At 38.2% G+C, this 16,997-nt stretch overlaps 1 protein-coding gene and 1 pseudogene across 1 annotated transcript; one reads left to right on the top strand and one right to left on the bottom strand.

Moving 5' to 3' along the window:
• Positions 1-640: 640 nt before the first annotated feature.
• LOC128061020 (olfactory receptor 51H1-like) lies at positions 641-1,597 on the top strand. Its single transcript, XM_052653379.1, has one exon. The coding sequence runs from the start codon at positions 641-643 to the stop codon at positions 1,595-1,597; it is 957 nt and encodes a 318-aa protein (XP_052509339.1).
• Positions 1,598-7,190: 5,593 nt separating this feature from the next.
• LOC128061025 (olfactory receptor 51I2-like) lies at positions 7,191-8,073 on the bottom strand (annotated as a pseudogene).
• Positions 8,074-16,997: the final 8,924 nt, after the last annotated feature.

Here is a 16,997-nt window from a genome sequence, read left to right as displayed (position 1 = left end):
CATTCAGCTATTGCCTCTATCAGGAATTATTCCCTTTTCAAATTAAATCTTATGGATCTTTGCAATATGTGCATCCATTCAACACTGGGTGTATGTTTGGTTTCTTTCCTTTTTTTTCTTGCTATTATGAATAAGCTTATTTGATTATGTACAAATCTTTGTATGGATATGTGTTTTATTTCTCTTGGGCAAATTCTTAGAAGTGAAATTGCTGGGTTCTGTTAAATGTTTGATAAGCATGCATGTGGCTTTATGTGAAACTGCCAAGCTGATATCCAAAGAGGCTCTGTACCATTTGTATCCCATCAGAATTTCAGTTGTTCCATATGCTCACCAACACAGTATTTTCAGATATTTTTAATTCTACCCATTCTAATGGTATCTTATTGTACTTCTCATTTACATTTTCTAAATAAATAAAGATGTTGAACGTTTTTTCATGTGCTTAGTTGCCATTCGTAATATCAAGAGGAATAATTATGAAGTTATAAACTCAATTTTGAGTTCTTCATGTCTTAATTTTGTAACTCTATGTATAGGCAATCAGTTTGCTTTTAATCAGATTTCCTGACACATAATCTCTCTTTTATAGAGTGAGAAGCAGAAGCATCTTGGACTTCAGTCTGACCTACACCTTTCCATGTGGTCTTTTAATCACACTGTTTCTAATTGGCCCACCTTCTCCTTCATTGGTGTACCTGGTCTGGAGGCTGCCCAAATATGGATTTCCATTCCCTTCTGTCTCCTGTATGTCCTAGCCCTTATGGGAAATGCTCTTCTGCTTATCCTAGTTAAAACAGAATGTAATCTTCATGAACCTCAGTTCTATTTTTTGGCTGTGCTGGCCCTTACTGACCTAGGCCTTTCATTGTCTACAATGCCTAGTGTCTTGGCTATCTTCTGGTTCAATGCCCACTACATCGGCCTGGATGCCTGCTTAACGCAGATGTTCTTCATCCACACCCTTTCCTCAGTAGAATCAGGTGTCCTGGTAGCCATGGCTTTTGACCGCTTGGTAGCTATCTGTGCTCCACTGCACTACGCCAGGATCCTGACCCACTCTACTGTCGCCTGTCTTAGTGGAGCTGCTGTCATACGTGGTGCCACCCTGGTGGCCCCTCTGCCTTTCCTCCTCAGGACCTTTCCTTTTCGTGGGGCCAATATCCTCTCACACTCTTATTGCTACTACCCTGATATGCTGAACTTGGCCTGTGGGGACGTCACTTTTAGCGGTGTCTATGGATTGGTGTTTGTACTCTTCACATTTGCAGTAGACGTTGTCTTCATCTTAGTTTCATACATGAAGATCTTGGCCACTGTTCTAAAGCTGGAGAATCGAGGCAGAAACTGGAAATCACTGCATACCTGTGCCTGTCACCTATGCGCAGTATTTGTGTTTTACCTGCCCCTTATCAGCGTGGCAGTGCTGCATCGCTACACCCAGAACACTTCCCCAGTTCTGTTTACCAGCATGAGTAACGCCTACCTCCTCATGACACCACTGCTCAACCCCCTTGTCTACAGTCTCAAATCCAGGCAGATCCAGGCTGCTCTGCGCAAGCGATTTGGGGTGCAACGTATCATTGCTGGAAAATGACATTTTTCTCTATATCAGAAGAGTGCTGTTCAGGATCTGCTATGTGCCAAATAGTATGATAGGCACCATGAATTCAAAAATAAAAAGACTCAGGCCTTTCCCTCAAGCTAATCTAACTATGGAGGGAAAGAGAAGCAGAGGGCTTAAATAAATGATCACAATTGATCGTGAGTGATGACTGTTTGGTAGTGGTAAGGAGAAATGGCAATAGAAACTCAAGTTCAGTGTTTTTGGTGTATGAGTTGGATGAAATCATGTATTCACAACTGCTAAATTGAAGTGTATGATGCTGGATTTTAAAAGATCAAAGAGGGGCTGATTTTACTGAGAAAACAAGATTTCACCTGATTCAATTTCACCTAATTTCCCACGTTGTTTAAGTTGAAGTATTGTAAAATTTTAAATTGGTGATAAATTTGTGACTATATGCTTACTATTTTTGACCATTTCTTGGAGCTGGAATACTAGTTGATATCTCAATCTGATGGTTTTTAACAAAAAAATAAAGGAACTGTATGAAAAGAAATAATATATAAGAATGTGAGAAAAGGTTATTCTTACTCATCCTGCTATTCCATTCAGAATTCATACTTTATTGGATTTTGTTTGGTTTCCCACTCCATACTGAGAATATATAGGGTTACACTTTGGCTTCTGAAACAAGGATTCAACTCCTTTCTCTAACTTTCTAAGAGGAAAAATGAATTATTCTCTTGGGATCAAGTCTTGAGGTTAGTCATAAACAAATGAAGACTTGTCCTGCTTTCTGTCTTGTCAATTCAGTCGCTCAGTCATGTCCAACTCTTTGCGACCCCATGAATTGCAGCACACCAGGCTTCTCTATCCATCACCAACTCCTGGAGTTCACTCAGACTCACGTCCATTGAGTCCATGATGCCATCCAGCCATCTCATCCTCTGTCGTCCCTGTCTCCTCTTGCCCCCAATCCCTCCCAGCATCAGAGTCTTTTCCAATGAGTCAACTCTTCGCATGAGGTGGCCAAAGTACTGGAGTTTCAGCTTTAGCATCATTCCTTCCCAAGAAATCCCAGGGCTGATCTTCAGAATGGACTGGCTGGATCTCCTTGCAGTGCAAGGCACTCTCAAGAGTCTTCTCCAACACCACAGTTCAAAAGCATCAATTCTTCAGCGCTCAGCTTTTTTCACAGTCCAACTCTCACATCCATACATGACCACTGGAAAAACCATAGCCTTGACTAAATGGACCTTTGTTAGCAAAGTAATGTCTCTGCTTTTGAATATGCTATCTAGGTTGGTCATAACTTTCCTTCCAAGGAGTAAGCATCTTTTAATTTCATGGCTGCAGTCACCATCTGCAGTGATTTTGGAGCCCCAAAAAATAAAGTCTGACACTGTTTCCCCATCTATTACCCATGAAATCATGGGACCAGATGCCATGATCTTCATTTTCTGAATGTTGAGCTTTAGGCCAACTTTTTCACTCTCCTCTTTGACTTTCATCAAGAGGCTTTTTAGTTCCTCTTCACTTTCTAGCTTAGGAAACAAATAAAATACTTAATTGTCAATGGCAATGAATAAATATACAATAGCTTTAGCAAGAATTTCAAACTAATTTATGGAAGTTCTAAGTAAATTTCAAAATGATCTCTAAAGTAATAAAAATATTTTTCAGATTTGTCTAGGATATTTAGTAAGGCATCAGAGTCATACAGAAGGCAAAACTACAATATTCATATAGCTTCCATTCTATTAATGGAAATCATGGAACAGCAGCAGGTCATGCACCTAAATATAATTAATGAATTGGAGACTTGGTTTAAATTATGTAAATTAGAAGGAAAGTAAGCCAGTGAAAACTGGGTTTATTAGAAACTTCTGCCTGCAAGACTGAAAAGATCACAAAAAGAAAGACCATGGAAGCTTAATATCGATCTCAATTTCAAAAGCATTCATCTACCTGAAATCTGTCATATATTAACAGAATAGAGGGAGTAAAATATATTTAAATGTGTAATCTTTGATCTGACTGAGAGGTTATTTGAGAAATATCGTGAGTACCTTCAAAACATAAAATGAAAATCTGATTCTTAGTATGTTTCTACAAGTTGTAAAATCTGATTTAATATTTCTCTTTATTGAGTCTTTCCACTCAAAAGCATTTTAACTTTAACAGTCTTAAATATGATGATAGAGAAATGGGGATCATTTCTCAGCATTGTTCCATTTTTTGAAGACTGCAGGTAAATTTCCTTTGAGGAATTCCTCACCTCTCTGTACAGCTTGAATGAGACCAATAATAACAATATTCTAATAAATCCCTCTCCTGACCTTTCAACTGCAGAGATTAAAAACTGAAGAAAAAAATTCTCCCCCTTTACATAGTATGCTATAAAGAGTTTAAGATTGCTATTTCTACTGGACAGTGAAAGGAGACAAAACCATTTACAGAATATCTTCCCCAGTTATGTGATTATCTACATTAGGGGAAAAAATGAGTGTAAAACAAGATAAAAGCAGATATGAAAGATTGCTTCAGAAAGAAAAAGGGACATAATGACATTGAGTGCTAAAACTTGGGTCCCTAAGATCCTTTAATTTAATCTGTGCCCCATTCTGATATTTCAGTTTATTTATAAATTGCTTTATGTGTAAGTTAAATAATTAAGCAATTAATGGTATGTTCTGTCTTAATGGCATGTTGTTGCTTTAAAGTATGACAATTTTATTCCTGTGTTGTCTCACTCACTATGTACTAATAATTTAAATGAGAGCATTTTATCTGATTAATTTGTCCCCTAATGTGTGGCATATAGTGGATGCCAAGAATAGCTATGTAAATATACAAAATAAAGGGGAACATGAGAAAGTGTAAGAAACAAAGGACAAGAAGTGATAAGTAAAAACAATTACGCATGACTATTGAATCAATAGATTCATGAATTAATGTTCACATAGTTAATTAAAAGTGAATGGAATAATAATATTAAGCTCTACTCTTTGATAGTTAGTTTTCAGGAATCATTAGCATAAATAAATAACTTAATACCTGTCTTTGACTTGAGGTGACAATACTGAGCAGATAAATAAATTATATACAGTTATAAAACAGGCAACCTAGTCTGAATTCTTGTAAACATTTACAAATACATACATTTTATATTTCAACATATGAAACATATATTAAAATGAACTTCTAAATATGTCTTTGAACTTCAGAGCAACTGTATTATTTGCTGGTCATCTTTGATATCACCATCTGAGCAATAAAGATTTTATTCTTTTATATTTATCTTTAAATCCTGCTTGACCTTTGTCCTTATCATATTTTTAGCTTCTAATATAATGGTTAATATTTATTGAACATTTATTATATACCAGATATTGTGGTAAGCATATTCAATAAGTTATGTGTAGCATAGCAAATTTCTTCTTGCAATGTTCTTAGAAAATAGATACCAGTATCAACTCCTTTTCAGTTGAGGCACATTAATGGTCATTCACCACGTTCCCTGGATACATCAGTTCAGTTCAGTTCAGTTCAGTTCAGTTCAGTTGCTCAGTCGTGTCCGACTCTTTGTGACCCCATGAATCGCAGCACGCCAGGCCTCCCTGTCCATCACCATCTCCAAGAGTTCGCTCAGACTCATGTCCATCGAGTCCGTGATGCTATCCAGCCATCTCATCCTCGGTCGTCCCCTTCTCCTCCTGCCCCCAATCCCTCCCAGCATCAGAGTCTTTTCCAATGAGTCAACTCTTCGCATGAGGTGGCCAAAGTATTGGAGTTTCACCTTTAGCATCATTCCTTTAAATCCCAGGGCTGATCTCCTTCAGAATGGACTGGTTGGATCTCCTTGCAGTCCAAGGGACTCTCAAGAGTCTTCTCCAACACCACAGTTCAAAAGCATCAATTCTTCGGCGCTCAGCCTTCTTCACAGTCCAACTCTCACATCCATACATGACCACAGGTAAAACCATAGCCTTGACTAGATGGACCTTAGTCAGGAAAGTAATGTCTCTGCTTTTGAATATACTATCTAGGTTGGTTATAACTTTTTTTGCAAGGAGTAAGCGTCTTTTAATTTCATGGCTGCAGTCACCACCTGCAGTGATTTTGGAGCCCAAAAATACAAAGTCTGACACTGTTTCCACTGTTTCCCCATCTATTTCCCATGAAGTGATGGGACCAGATGCCATGATCTTCGTTTTCTGAATGTTGAGCTTTAGGCCAACTTTTTCACTCTCCTCTTTCACTTTCATCAAGAGGCTTTTTAGCTCCTCTTCACTTTCTGCCATAAGGGTGGTGTCATCTGCATATCTGAGGTTCTTGATATTTCTCCCGGCAATCTTGATTCCAGCTTGTGTTTCTTCCACTCCAGCATTTCTCATGATGTACTCTGCATATAAGTTAAATAAGCAGGGTGACAATATACAGCCTTGACATACTCCTTTTCCTATTTGGAACCAGTCTGTTGTTCCATGTCCAGTTCTAACTGTTGCTTCCTGACCTGCATACAGATTTCTCAAGAGGCAGGTCAGGTGGTCTGGTATTCCCATCTCTTTCAGAATTTTCCACAGTTTATTGTGATCCATACAGTGAAAGGCTTTGGCATAGTCAATAAAGCAGAAATCCATAGCAAATAAATTATAGATTTCTGATTTTACTTTAATTGATACATGCTTATCCTCAAATTAATGTGAAATCCAATTTAATACAACATGAGTAAATTAAGTATGATTACATAGATGGCAAATTTTAGGTACAGAAGCTTTGTTATATTTTTGCTTTAATCTCTTATTGTATTTTTGTATCTGATGAAGTTTAGGTTAATGTGGTTTCAGGAAAAATGATAAAATAGATTTCAATAAAAAATATTAAAATAAAACCTCTTGTTTCCCCTTTGGACTATTTCCCTTTATAATATCTCAAACCCACCAAAGATAATAACTCTCTGTATAATAATATAAATATCTTACTTTTAACCAAATTTGAGCCATATAACTGTATATGAGGGATTCTCATATAGAAAATATTTGTCAAATTGTTTAGATTGAAATGGAGCTCCTGGATAAGTGATGTGAACTTTAGGGATACATAAACTTTAGAGCAACATAAGGTGAAGGTGAAGGTGAAGGAACCTTTAGAAATATATTCCTTGATCTAATATTTAGAACTAAAAGGAATCTCCTACTTCCAAAAAGATTGTAATAAAATTACACAAAATGAAAGTGTTAGTGGCTCAGTTGTGTCTGACTCTGTGTGATCCCATGGACTGGAGCTTTCCAGGCTCCTCTGTCCATGGAATTATCCAGGCAAGGATACTGGAATGGGTTGCTATGCCCTTCTCCAATGGATTTTCCTGACCCAGTGTTTGAACCTGGGTCTCCTGCTTTGCAGGCAGATTCTTTACCATTTTAAGTCACCTAGGAAGCAAAATCACACAGAAAAATCCAAAGGGAGGACTTCAACACACAAGAAATAAATGTCTATTCCTGTTTCTTTTTACAATATTCCTGACCTTTTGATCATTTACTCAAAATATTTCTACTCTGTTCTGTCTTGTCTTAAATTTGAGCAGTCTACCTAGTGCACTTCAATCTGTTTTGTTTTCACACTAAACCAATGGGTTAAGGACAGGTATGAGAAAAAGGAAAATATTGGACATGATGATGTGGGGGAGAGGGGAGTGGTACCTGCCTATTCTGTGGATCAAGGCTAAGGCAATAAGTAGGAAGTAGAAAATGAAGACAGTGAGACAGTGGGAGACACAAGTGTTGAGCACCTTAAGGCTTCATCCTTCCCTGGAAGCTATTTCCAGAACTGTCTTCAAGATTAGAGCATAAGACAGAACAATAAAGACAGAGTCAACCCCAAAGGAGCAGAATACCAAGGCCAGCCCATAGGTGAGGTTCACATGAACAGACCGACATGCCAGCTTCATCACATCAGTGTAGAAGCAGAATGATTAGGACAGAACAATATTCCTACAGAAGGGAAGCTGTTGGAGCAGAATGGGTAAGGGGATCATCAGTGCTACCCCTCGAGCCACAGCAGCCAGGCCCATCTGAGGAATAGGGGAGGGAGTCAGGACTATGATGTAGCATAGAGGGTTGCATATGGCCACAAAATGGTCAAAGGCCATAGCCAGCAGCATGGCTGACTCCGTGGAAGAGAAGGTGTGGATGAAGAACATCTGAGCCAGGCAACCATGGAACTCAGTCTCTTGATGGTTGAAAATAAAGACTTTAAGAACAGTGGGCAGTGTAGACTGACATGTCTATGTCAATGGTGGCTAACAAGGACAAGAATACATATTGAGGCTCATGAAGGCTGGGAGTCTTGTGCACTATGTGAAAGATGATGCTGTTCCCCAGGATGGCAGTCACATATATGATGCTCAGTGGGATGGAGATCTAGTTATATGATGCCTCCAGCCCTGGGATTCCTGACAGAAGGAATAAGGGTGTTTGATGGTGGGTGCTGTTGAGCATAGACATGATGGTGAAACCTGAAAAAAGAGAGTATGTGTAGAAAGTCAAGCAGTAAAGTTAACTCAGTTTCATTCCGTAGTTGAAGACAGAATTTAGAGGCAGAGGAAGGTAAATTCTGTTGTATGAAGAGAAGATTGCAAAGGGTTAAATTTAGTTTAATTAAAAAAGCCTATGTAGTATTTTTAGGTAATTCATAAATGTTTTATGAGTATAATTGTTGATGCATTGGTAGCATCCAAAGACTGCCAGGTAAACTATGCCAAAGGATTTTAAACAGAAAGATCCCACAGAACAAATGCAAGATTCACAAATGACAAGATTAATTTATTCTTTTTAAAACATGCAGTGGGGGACTTTCTTGGTGGTTCAGTGGTTAAGACTTTGCCTTCTAACTCAGGGGGTGAAGTTTCAGTACCTGGCTGACGTGCTGGGATCCAACATGCCTTGTGGCAAAAATCAAAACAAAACAAAAACAAAACATGAGTAATATTGTAACAAATTCAAAAAATACTTTAAAAATAGTATGAGTGAATGAGTGAAGTCACTCAGTCGTGTCCGACTCTTTGCGACCCCATGGACTGTAGCCTACCAGGCTCCTCTGTCCATGGAATTTTCCAGGCAATAGTACTGGAGTGGATTGCCATTTCCTTCTCCAGGGGATCTTCCCGACCCCGGGATCGAACCCAGGTCTCCCAGATTGTAGACAGACACTTTACCGTCTGAGCCACCAGGGAATCAAACAAAATTCATTTATAAAATAAAATAAAACAAAACAATGCATTGGAAACGAGGGTAAAGATGGGATTTATTAACACATTTAAAACAGTGTATAAATGAGAAGGAAAGCTTGCAGTACCTGAATGCTGGATTATGCAATATTCATATGTCCTGTCTCTCTGCTGATGGTGTTATAAAGACGAGGAGAGGTCTGAGCAAGGTAACTCCACAAGTGAAAAATCCTTGGAGCCAGCATTCATGCTCACTCTATCAGGCACACAATAGCAGGTATGTATGGCCACAGCTTTAATTTTTCACTAATAAGCCTGCCCAACATGCATAAATCCTTCCCGTATTTCTTGGGCTGAGAACATGGGGATCAGAGCAAAACCATAATAGATGTTATTAATGGGTGACTGACTTAGATATTTATAAAATAACTGTCATTCTAGGCATGGCATTATCATACCTCTGATTTTTTCTATTCATTTTCTATCTAGAAATAACATGTTTGTTCTATCATATATTTCTTATACTCTGTATTTAGCATATCCTAACATGACCTGTCAATAACCTCAGATATGCAGATGACACCACTCTTATGGCAGAAAGTGAAGAGGAAAAAAAAGCCTCTTGATGAAAGTGAAAGAGGAGAGTGAAAAAGTGAGCTTAAAGCTCAGCATTCAGAAAATGAAGATCATGGCATCTGGTCCCATCACTTCATGGGAAATCGATGGGGAAACAGTAGAAACAGTGTCAGACTTTATTTTCTTGGGCTCCAAAATCACTGCAGATGGCAACTGCAGCCATGAAATTAAAAGACGCTTACTCCTTGGAAGGAAAGTTATGACCAACCTAGATAGCATATTGAAAAGCAGAGACATTACTTTGCCAACTAAGGTCCATCTAGTCAAGGCTATGGTTTTTCCAATGGTCATGTATGGATGTGAGAGTTGGACTGAAGAAAGGTGAGTGCCGAAGAATTGATGCTTTTGAACTGTGGTGTTGGAGAAGACTCTTGAGAGTCCCTTGGACTGCAAGGAGATCCAACCAGTCCATTCTGAAGGAGATCAGCCCTGGGATTTCTTTGGAAGGAATGATGCTGAAGCTGAAACTCCAGTACTTTGGCCACCTCATGCAAAGAGTTGACTCATTGGAAAAGACTCTGATGCTGGGAGGGACTGGGGGCAGGAGTAGAAGGGGACGACAGAGGATGAGATGGCTGGATGGCATCAAGGACTCGATGGACGTGAGTTTGAGTGAACTCCAGGAGTTGGTGATGGACAGGGAGGCCTGGCGTGCTGTGATTCATGGGGTCACAAAGGATCGGATACGACTGAGCGACTGAACTGAACTGAACTGAACGTGACCTACAACTTAGCCACTATCTCTATTTACTATAACTTATTAACATTGCCTACATCTTATCAGCTACTTATTTGTTCTTCATAATAGTACTTAACAAATACCATACATTCTACCTAAATCTCAAAAGGACTATTTTTTTCAATTTGTATGATTAATGCAGATCATAACTTTTATCCACTCCACCGTCTTCTTTTCTGTACTTGGATTGAATATTCTCCAATCATACAACAAATATTTATGGCTTCTTCTGGGATATGAAAGTTCTTGCTGGAAAAGAGAGAGAAGCAATTTGTATAAACAAGAAAAACAATAGAGAAAGATTGGCATAGACAAATTGACAAAAGAGAAATAAATTAGCAACTGTTTGTGTCCAAAACTCTTTCAAATATGTGCAATAAGAGACAAAACAATAGAAACTGAGTAACACAGAGTTACCAAATATTTATTAAGCACTTACTTAATTTGTACCATCAAATTTGACAGGATCTCTAGGTGATACAAATGATATGCAACTTATGCTCCCTTCTCTAAAGTTCCTTGGAGAGTATGACATAGTTGGTAGAAGAAGAATTAATTCAAAACTAGGAACAAAGAAAGACATAAAATGATCTCTCACTGTGTTATTTACAGAACTTTAATCAGTAGTTTTTCCTCAATCATTATTTTATTTGATAATGACTTCACTCCAACAAAGAGGAAGCCAGGTTTATTGTTTCAAAGCCAAAAACAAAAATGAAAACAAAGGAAAACAAAAACTAAAATCTTCTTAACAGACTTGTGTGTGCTTAGTCAAAGAGTCGTGTCCAACTCTTTGTGATCCCATGAGCAGTAGTCCACTAGGTTCCTCTGTCCATGAGATTCTCCAGGCAAAAATACTGGAGTGGGTTTCCATTTCCTTCTCCATAGCAGACTTAGGGGATAAACAAATTCCCAAGGCCATGTGACTGAGTCAGTCAGTATTAAAACCTAAATTTTCTGTCCTGATACTCTGTTCTTCCAATAACACCCTTGTTAAGTTATAAAAAATAAATACAAATAGTAGGCAGACAGTGAAAGGGTACTAAATGAGGAGTTGTAGAGTCATAGAAGAATTCAAGGAGAGAATCAAATATGAGCTTGTATTTGGGTGATGAAAAATTTTAATTGGAACAAGTGAAATCACTTGTTCCAGGCTGACTAATTCCAGGCTCACTGACTTATAAGAGCAAAGATGTAACCAAAAGCAAAACTGAAGAAGAAAAAATAGCAAAAGTATGGACATCAGAATAAGACTAATTAGGGCAGGGCACAAGGAATATGCTTCTGAATGATATGAAGAGTTGAAAAAGAAACAAAAATAAAATAAGATAGAATAGACAGTATAGATTCTTGTTAGAAATCATAGGTCAGTGTAAAGAGGATGTGGTATAATTAGGGGTTTACTGAGTATCAGAATGCAAAATAATTTGTGCTAAAGACAGTTTGGATTTACTGCAAACTTCTTGGCTACTTTTATACCCACTAAGAGGTCAAGTGGTGAGACCCTACACAAATGTATTTGATCCACCAGAGAGAGACAAAGACAAGGGTACTTTTAAGTGGAGGAAAAACAAACCAAGCAACAAAAACGAACAGGATTCAATTGACAATATAAAGGGGAAGAAGTTCCATGTCTCTCATTTTACACCAAGATTTTGAGCCTGGTTTCTGGGCTTAGAGAATGACATAAAAGGACATTTTAGGCAGTTCATGAACAAGAACTAAACTTTCTCAGAGAGAGGGTTTGAATAAAAAAATGTCCATTTTAAAAACATTGTATCAGTCATTTATTTTCCAGCATTATCTCTAATGCCTTATTGACAGTTAGAAGGACTGGACTGGGCAGAAGTAAAACTTGTTTACGGAAAAAGGGACAGCACTCACAGAGGTCATAGCTATATTCAAGGAGGGGAAATTCCCTCCCCCAACCCCTTGATTCCGGGGTTCTTTTTGCTATTCTAATAAATAAATGTTGACAAGTCAGATTAACAAGGAAAAAATTAATTTAGCATGCATAGAGGTCTAATAGATATGGGGCATAAGAAGTGGCCACGGCGGCAGCTTTTATACTTTTTAAACAGAGAAACAATACCTATGAGAGGAATTGACAGGGCAAAGAAATTCAGCCTTGACTGCTTAATTAGTGAAGAATCTAAACAGAGTTTGGACTTGGGATAGCAAATTAAAAAGGAAGTGGAAAGTTTCATTAGCATAGGCTTCTCACCCTGAATCCCTGTCTCTGGTGATAGAATATCTCCCGTGGTAAGGGAAGGGTACCTTTCACATGAGAGACTTTCCTGCTTTCAGGGGCAGAGAGAAAGGTTTTCTTACACTGGCTGTTTTTCAAGTAACTTTAATTCAAAATAATCAATATGTCATTGTGCCATATTTTTGGGAGGTCTGCCCTGAGAGCTAGCACTAAAATTAGAAATAAATGATGTGTATAATGGAATGGCTAGTCAAGAGAGTTAGGGCTAAAAGATGCTTAGTAGACATAGTTTTCAGGAATTTGGAGAAGGAAAAAGAGCAATAGTAATCAACTATTTCTATTAAGAAATAATAGTAATAAGTTAAAAGATTAAAAGACAGCTGAATACCAACTCTCCCAGGAATCAAAAAATGAGAGGGTTTCAGTTATTATTGAAGGCACATATTGTATAATTGAAGCTGAGGAACTGAGAAATCCCCTGTATTGTAGCTGACGGTTAGAAAGATTGTTGGTAAAAAGTGGTTTTAGACTACAGCATCAGGAATCAAGTATGGAAGGCGGTGTCTAGAAGTGAATGGGTAGTGCAAAACTGGTGGTGGAAAAATGTAAGCTATAAAGTATAAGTTACAGCAAAAGCAGTACTAGCTTTTTGCAAGATCAGTTCAGTTCAGTCACTCTGTTGTATCTGACTCTTTGCAACTCCATGGACTGCAGCATGCAAGGCTTCCCTGTCCATCACCAATTCCCGGAGCTTGCTCAAACTCATGTCCATTGAGTCAGTGAGGCCATCCAAACATCTCATCCTCTGTCGTCCACTTCTCCTCCTGCCTTCAATCTTTCCCAGCATCTGGGTCTTTCCCAATGAGTCAGTTTTGCAAGATAGCAGGAATAAAAAAGACAATTTGAAATAGGGTTTAAGAGCGTAAGCTCTAAAATCAGAAATCCCCAAATCAGACTCCTGCTCCCACCACCCCTATAATATATTAGATTTGTGATCTTGGTTAGCAGCTTAACCATTTTGTTCCTCAGTAAAATGAACCAGAGGGATCCTATCATACTGCCACTAAAGTAAGACTTTAAGCAGATAAGCATAGAGTCCACTGTTGGAAGCTGAGTGCTGTAAGAAAGAAGGAAGGTGAATAGGGCTTAGAAGGAAAGAGGGGGATTTGAAAAGCAAGGACATCTTCCTTTCAAAGCCCTAGCTTTATAAAGTCCTTCCACTGTAGAATACAAAAGGACAACTGCACTGTTAAAGTTCACAACTCTGTCACTTGTAATGCTGCACAATACACACATAGGAGGGCTTGCTCTTTCTCCTAAAGTATACTTTCAGAAAATATATAGTGTATCACATAATTTCCCTTGGGGAACCTGAAATAAAGAAGAAGATTAGGTACAGAATCTTATTTTTTCTAGGTCATCTTAGAGCTGTGGAGCATTGGTCTCTCTGAACTAGTTCTGGGGCAGGAAGACAGGAAGGACTTTACTTGCTGCTGGAAGTGCAAAATGCCTCCATAGACCCAGTACAAGGAGCAATAAGACTAAACTACCTAGTAACTCTCATCTTATATGTTATCCTCAAATATCCCTACAAAATAAAGACTGTGAGAATCTGCCTCCCTTCATAATAGAGTGTAGGTACTCTTGCCTGGAAAATCCCATGGACGGAGGAGCCTGGTGGGCTGCAGTCCATGGGGTCGCTAAGAGTCAGACATGACTGAGCGACTTCACTTTCACTTTTCCTTTCATGCACTGGAGAAGGAAATGGCAACCCACTCCAGTGTTCTTGCCTGCAGAATCCCAGGGACGGGGGAGCCTGGTGGGCTGCCGTCTATGGGATTGCACAGAGTCAGACACGACTGAAGTGACTTAGCAGCAGCAGTACTATAGTAAATTATTTCTGTTACATTTAATATTTAGATAACTTTGTATCTGTTCCTTCCATGGTAGAGGATTAATGCAGGCAAATACAAAAAAATTTGAGAAAAGGATAAAGTGAATAATGGAGCTTGTGGAAATGGAGATGTTCAAAAAATAGGAAGGATATCAGCTTCAAAACAGTACTTCAGGATATGGGAAGACATGAAAAATAAAGTCTAACATGGTAATCATGAGAGGAAGCACACTACAAGGGCATAAGCATTATTAGTGGTTCATTGACCTTAAATTCAGCCACTATGAGGACACTTTTCCTTTCAGCTTTAACCAACCTTTTCCTGTGAAGTTCCTCTGAGTTATAATAAATTACTGCTTTCAGGTCTTCACACTTAAAGTTTAGTCAGAAAAGTCTTAGGTTACATTTGGGGCCACAGCACCTATGACAGGGCGGCTGAACTCTGGACAATGGTTGGAGCATTTATCCACATACTGCAGTGTTTTGGCACTGCCGGGGCATGTTTCAGGTGGAAAAGTTTAGTTAAAAAGCCATCTGGCTCTTCCAAATCCCTTAAGGATTGGCCAGGTCTTACAATGTCTTAGGAGATCACAGATTTCCTCAGAGAATAAGGTTTGGGCACTAAAAGTGAAAAGAAATCAGGCCAGAAAAAAACATTCTTTCATTTTCTTTATACAGAGAAAACAGTTTCAGGGTCCAAACATTCCTGTGAAGAGATAATGAAAGTAGCTAGATCACAATAAGATTTAATGTTGTGTCTGAGTGTGTGCATGTGTCTGAGAGTGTATGCCAGTGTGAATGGAATAGTATGAGGAGAAGAGATTAGGACTTATTATTTTTAGTTAAAAATATGTTTTTCAAGAACCTTCTTTAAAAATGTCAATCTCAATTATACTCAATGTGAAATATACTGTCACACATTTAAGACAATACGAGTTGAGCCAGATCAGTTTTCACGGAAAAATTTAAAGCATGCGAGTTAGTTTTCTTTTGGATAGATTAAAGAATTCAAGATTGTTGAAAGAAGATCCCCCCAAACAGACAAAAATATACCAATTCAGTTACTGATGAGTTTTCCTTTAGAGCCATACACACATAGGCTGTTAGAACAAAAATGAATTGAAGATTATCATAGATTTCTCATTTATAGATATGAGTCCCTGAGGAATGGATAAATATATGGTACATACATAAAGTGGAATATTACTTTGCCATTAAAATGAGTGAAATAGAGATTGTCAAGCTGAGTGAAGTAAACTAAAGTGAAATATCATATAATATCCTTATATGCAGAATCTAGAAAGAAATGATACAAATGAACTTATTTACAAAACAGAAATTGACTTACAGACTTAGAGAATGAATTTATGATTATGCAGGCTGGGAAGGAAGGCAAAAGGACAGTTACAGAGGATCAACATGTACACACTGCTATATTTAAAATGGGTAAACAACAAGGACCTATAGTATAGTACAAGGAACTCTGCTCAATATTATGTAACAATCAAATGGGAAAAGAATTTTTAAAAGAATGGATACATATATACATATAACTGAATCACTTTTGCTGTACATCTAAAACTATCATAACATTGTTAATCAACTACACCTCAATGTAAAATGAACAATGCAAAGATGTAGAGGAAAACAATAGAATGGGAAGGACTAGAGCTCTCCAAGAATACTAGAGATACCAAAGGAATATTTTATGCAAAGATAGGCACAATAAAGGACAGAAATGTTATGGACCTAACAGAAGCAGAAGATACTAAGAAGAGGTGGCAAGAATACACAGAAACTATACAAAAAAACCACAATGCTGTGATCACTCACCTAGAGCCAGACATCCTGGAATATGAAGTCAAGTGGGCCTTAGGTAGCATCACTATGAACAAAGCTAGTGAGGTGATGGATTCCAGCTGAGCTATTTCAGATTCTAAAAGATGATGTTATTAAAGTGCTACACTCAACATGCCATAAAATTTGGAAAACTCAGCAAGGGCCACAGGACTGGAAAAGGTCAGTTTTTGTTCCAATCCCAAAGACAGGTAATGCCAAAGGATGTTCAAACTACTGCATAATTGCTCTCATCTAACACACTAGCAAAGTAATGCTCAAAATTCTCCAAGCTAGGCTTCAACAGTTTGTGAACCAAGAAATCCCAGATGTTGAAGCTGATTTTAGAAAAGGCAGAGGAACCAGAGATCAAATTGCCAACATCCATTGGATCATAGAGAAAGCAAGAGAATTCCAGAAAAGTACCTGCTTCATTGACTATGCTAAAGTCTTTGACTGTGTGGATCACAACAAACTGTGGTAAATTCTTCAAGAGATGGGAATACCAGACCACTTTACTTGCCTCCTAAGAAACCTGTATGCAGGTCAAACAGCAACAGTTAGAACCAGACATGGAACAATAGACTGGTTTCAAGTTGGAAAAGGAGTATGTCAAGGAAGTATATTGTCACCCTGCTTATTTAACTTATATGCAGAGTACATCGTGTGAAAAGCCAGGCTGGATGAAGCACAAGCTGCAATCAAGATTGTTGGGAGAAATATCAATAACCTCAGATATGCAGATGACACCACCCTTAAGGTAGAAAGTGAAGAAAAACTAAAGAGCCTCTTGATGGAAATGAAAAGAGGAGAGTAAAAATGCTGGCTTAAAACTCAACATTCAAAAAATGAAGATCATGGCATCTGATCCCATCACTTCATGGCAAA

The sequence above is a fragment of the Budorcas taxicolor genome, chromosome 15 (genome assembly GCF_023091745.1).
Source record: "Budorcas taxicolor isolate Tak-1 chromosome 15, Takin1.1, whole genome shotgun sequence".
In the NCBI taxonomy this organism is placed as follows: Eukaryota; Metazoa; Chordata; class Mammalia; order Artiodactyla; family Bovidae; genus Budorcas; species Budorcas taxicolor.
Note: the sequence above shows the minus strand (reverse complement) of the source record. Positions and strands in the feature narration are given on the sequence as shown.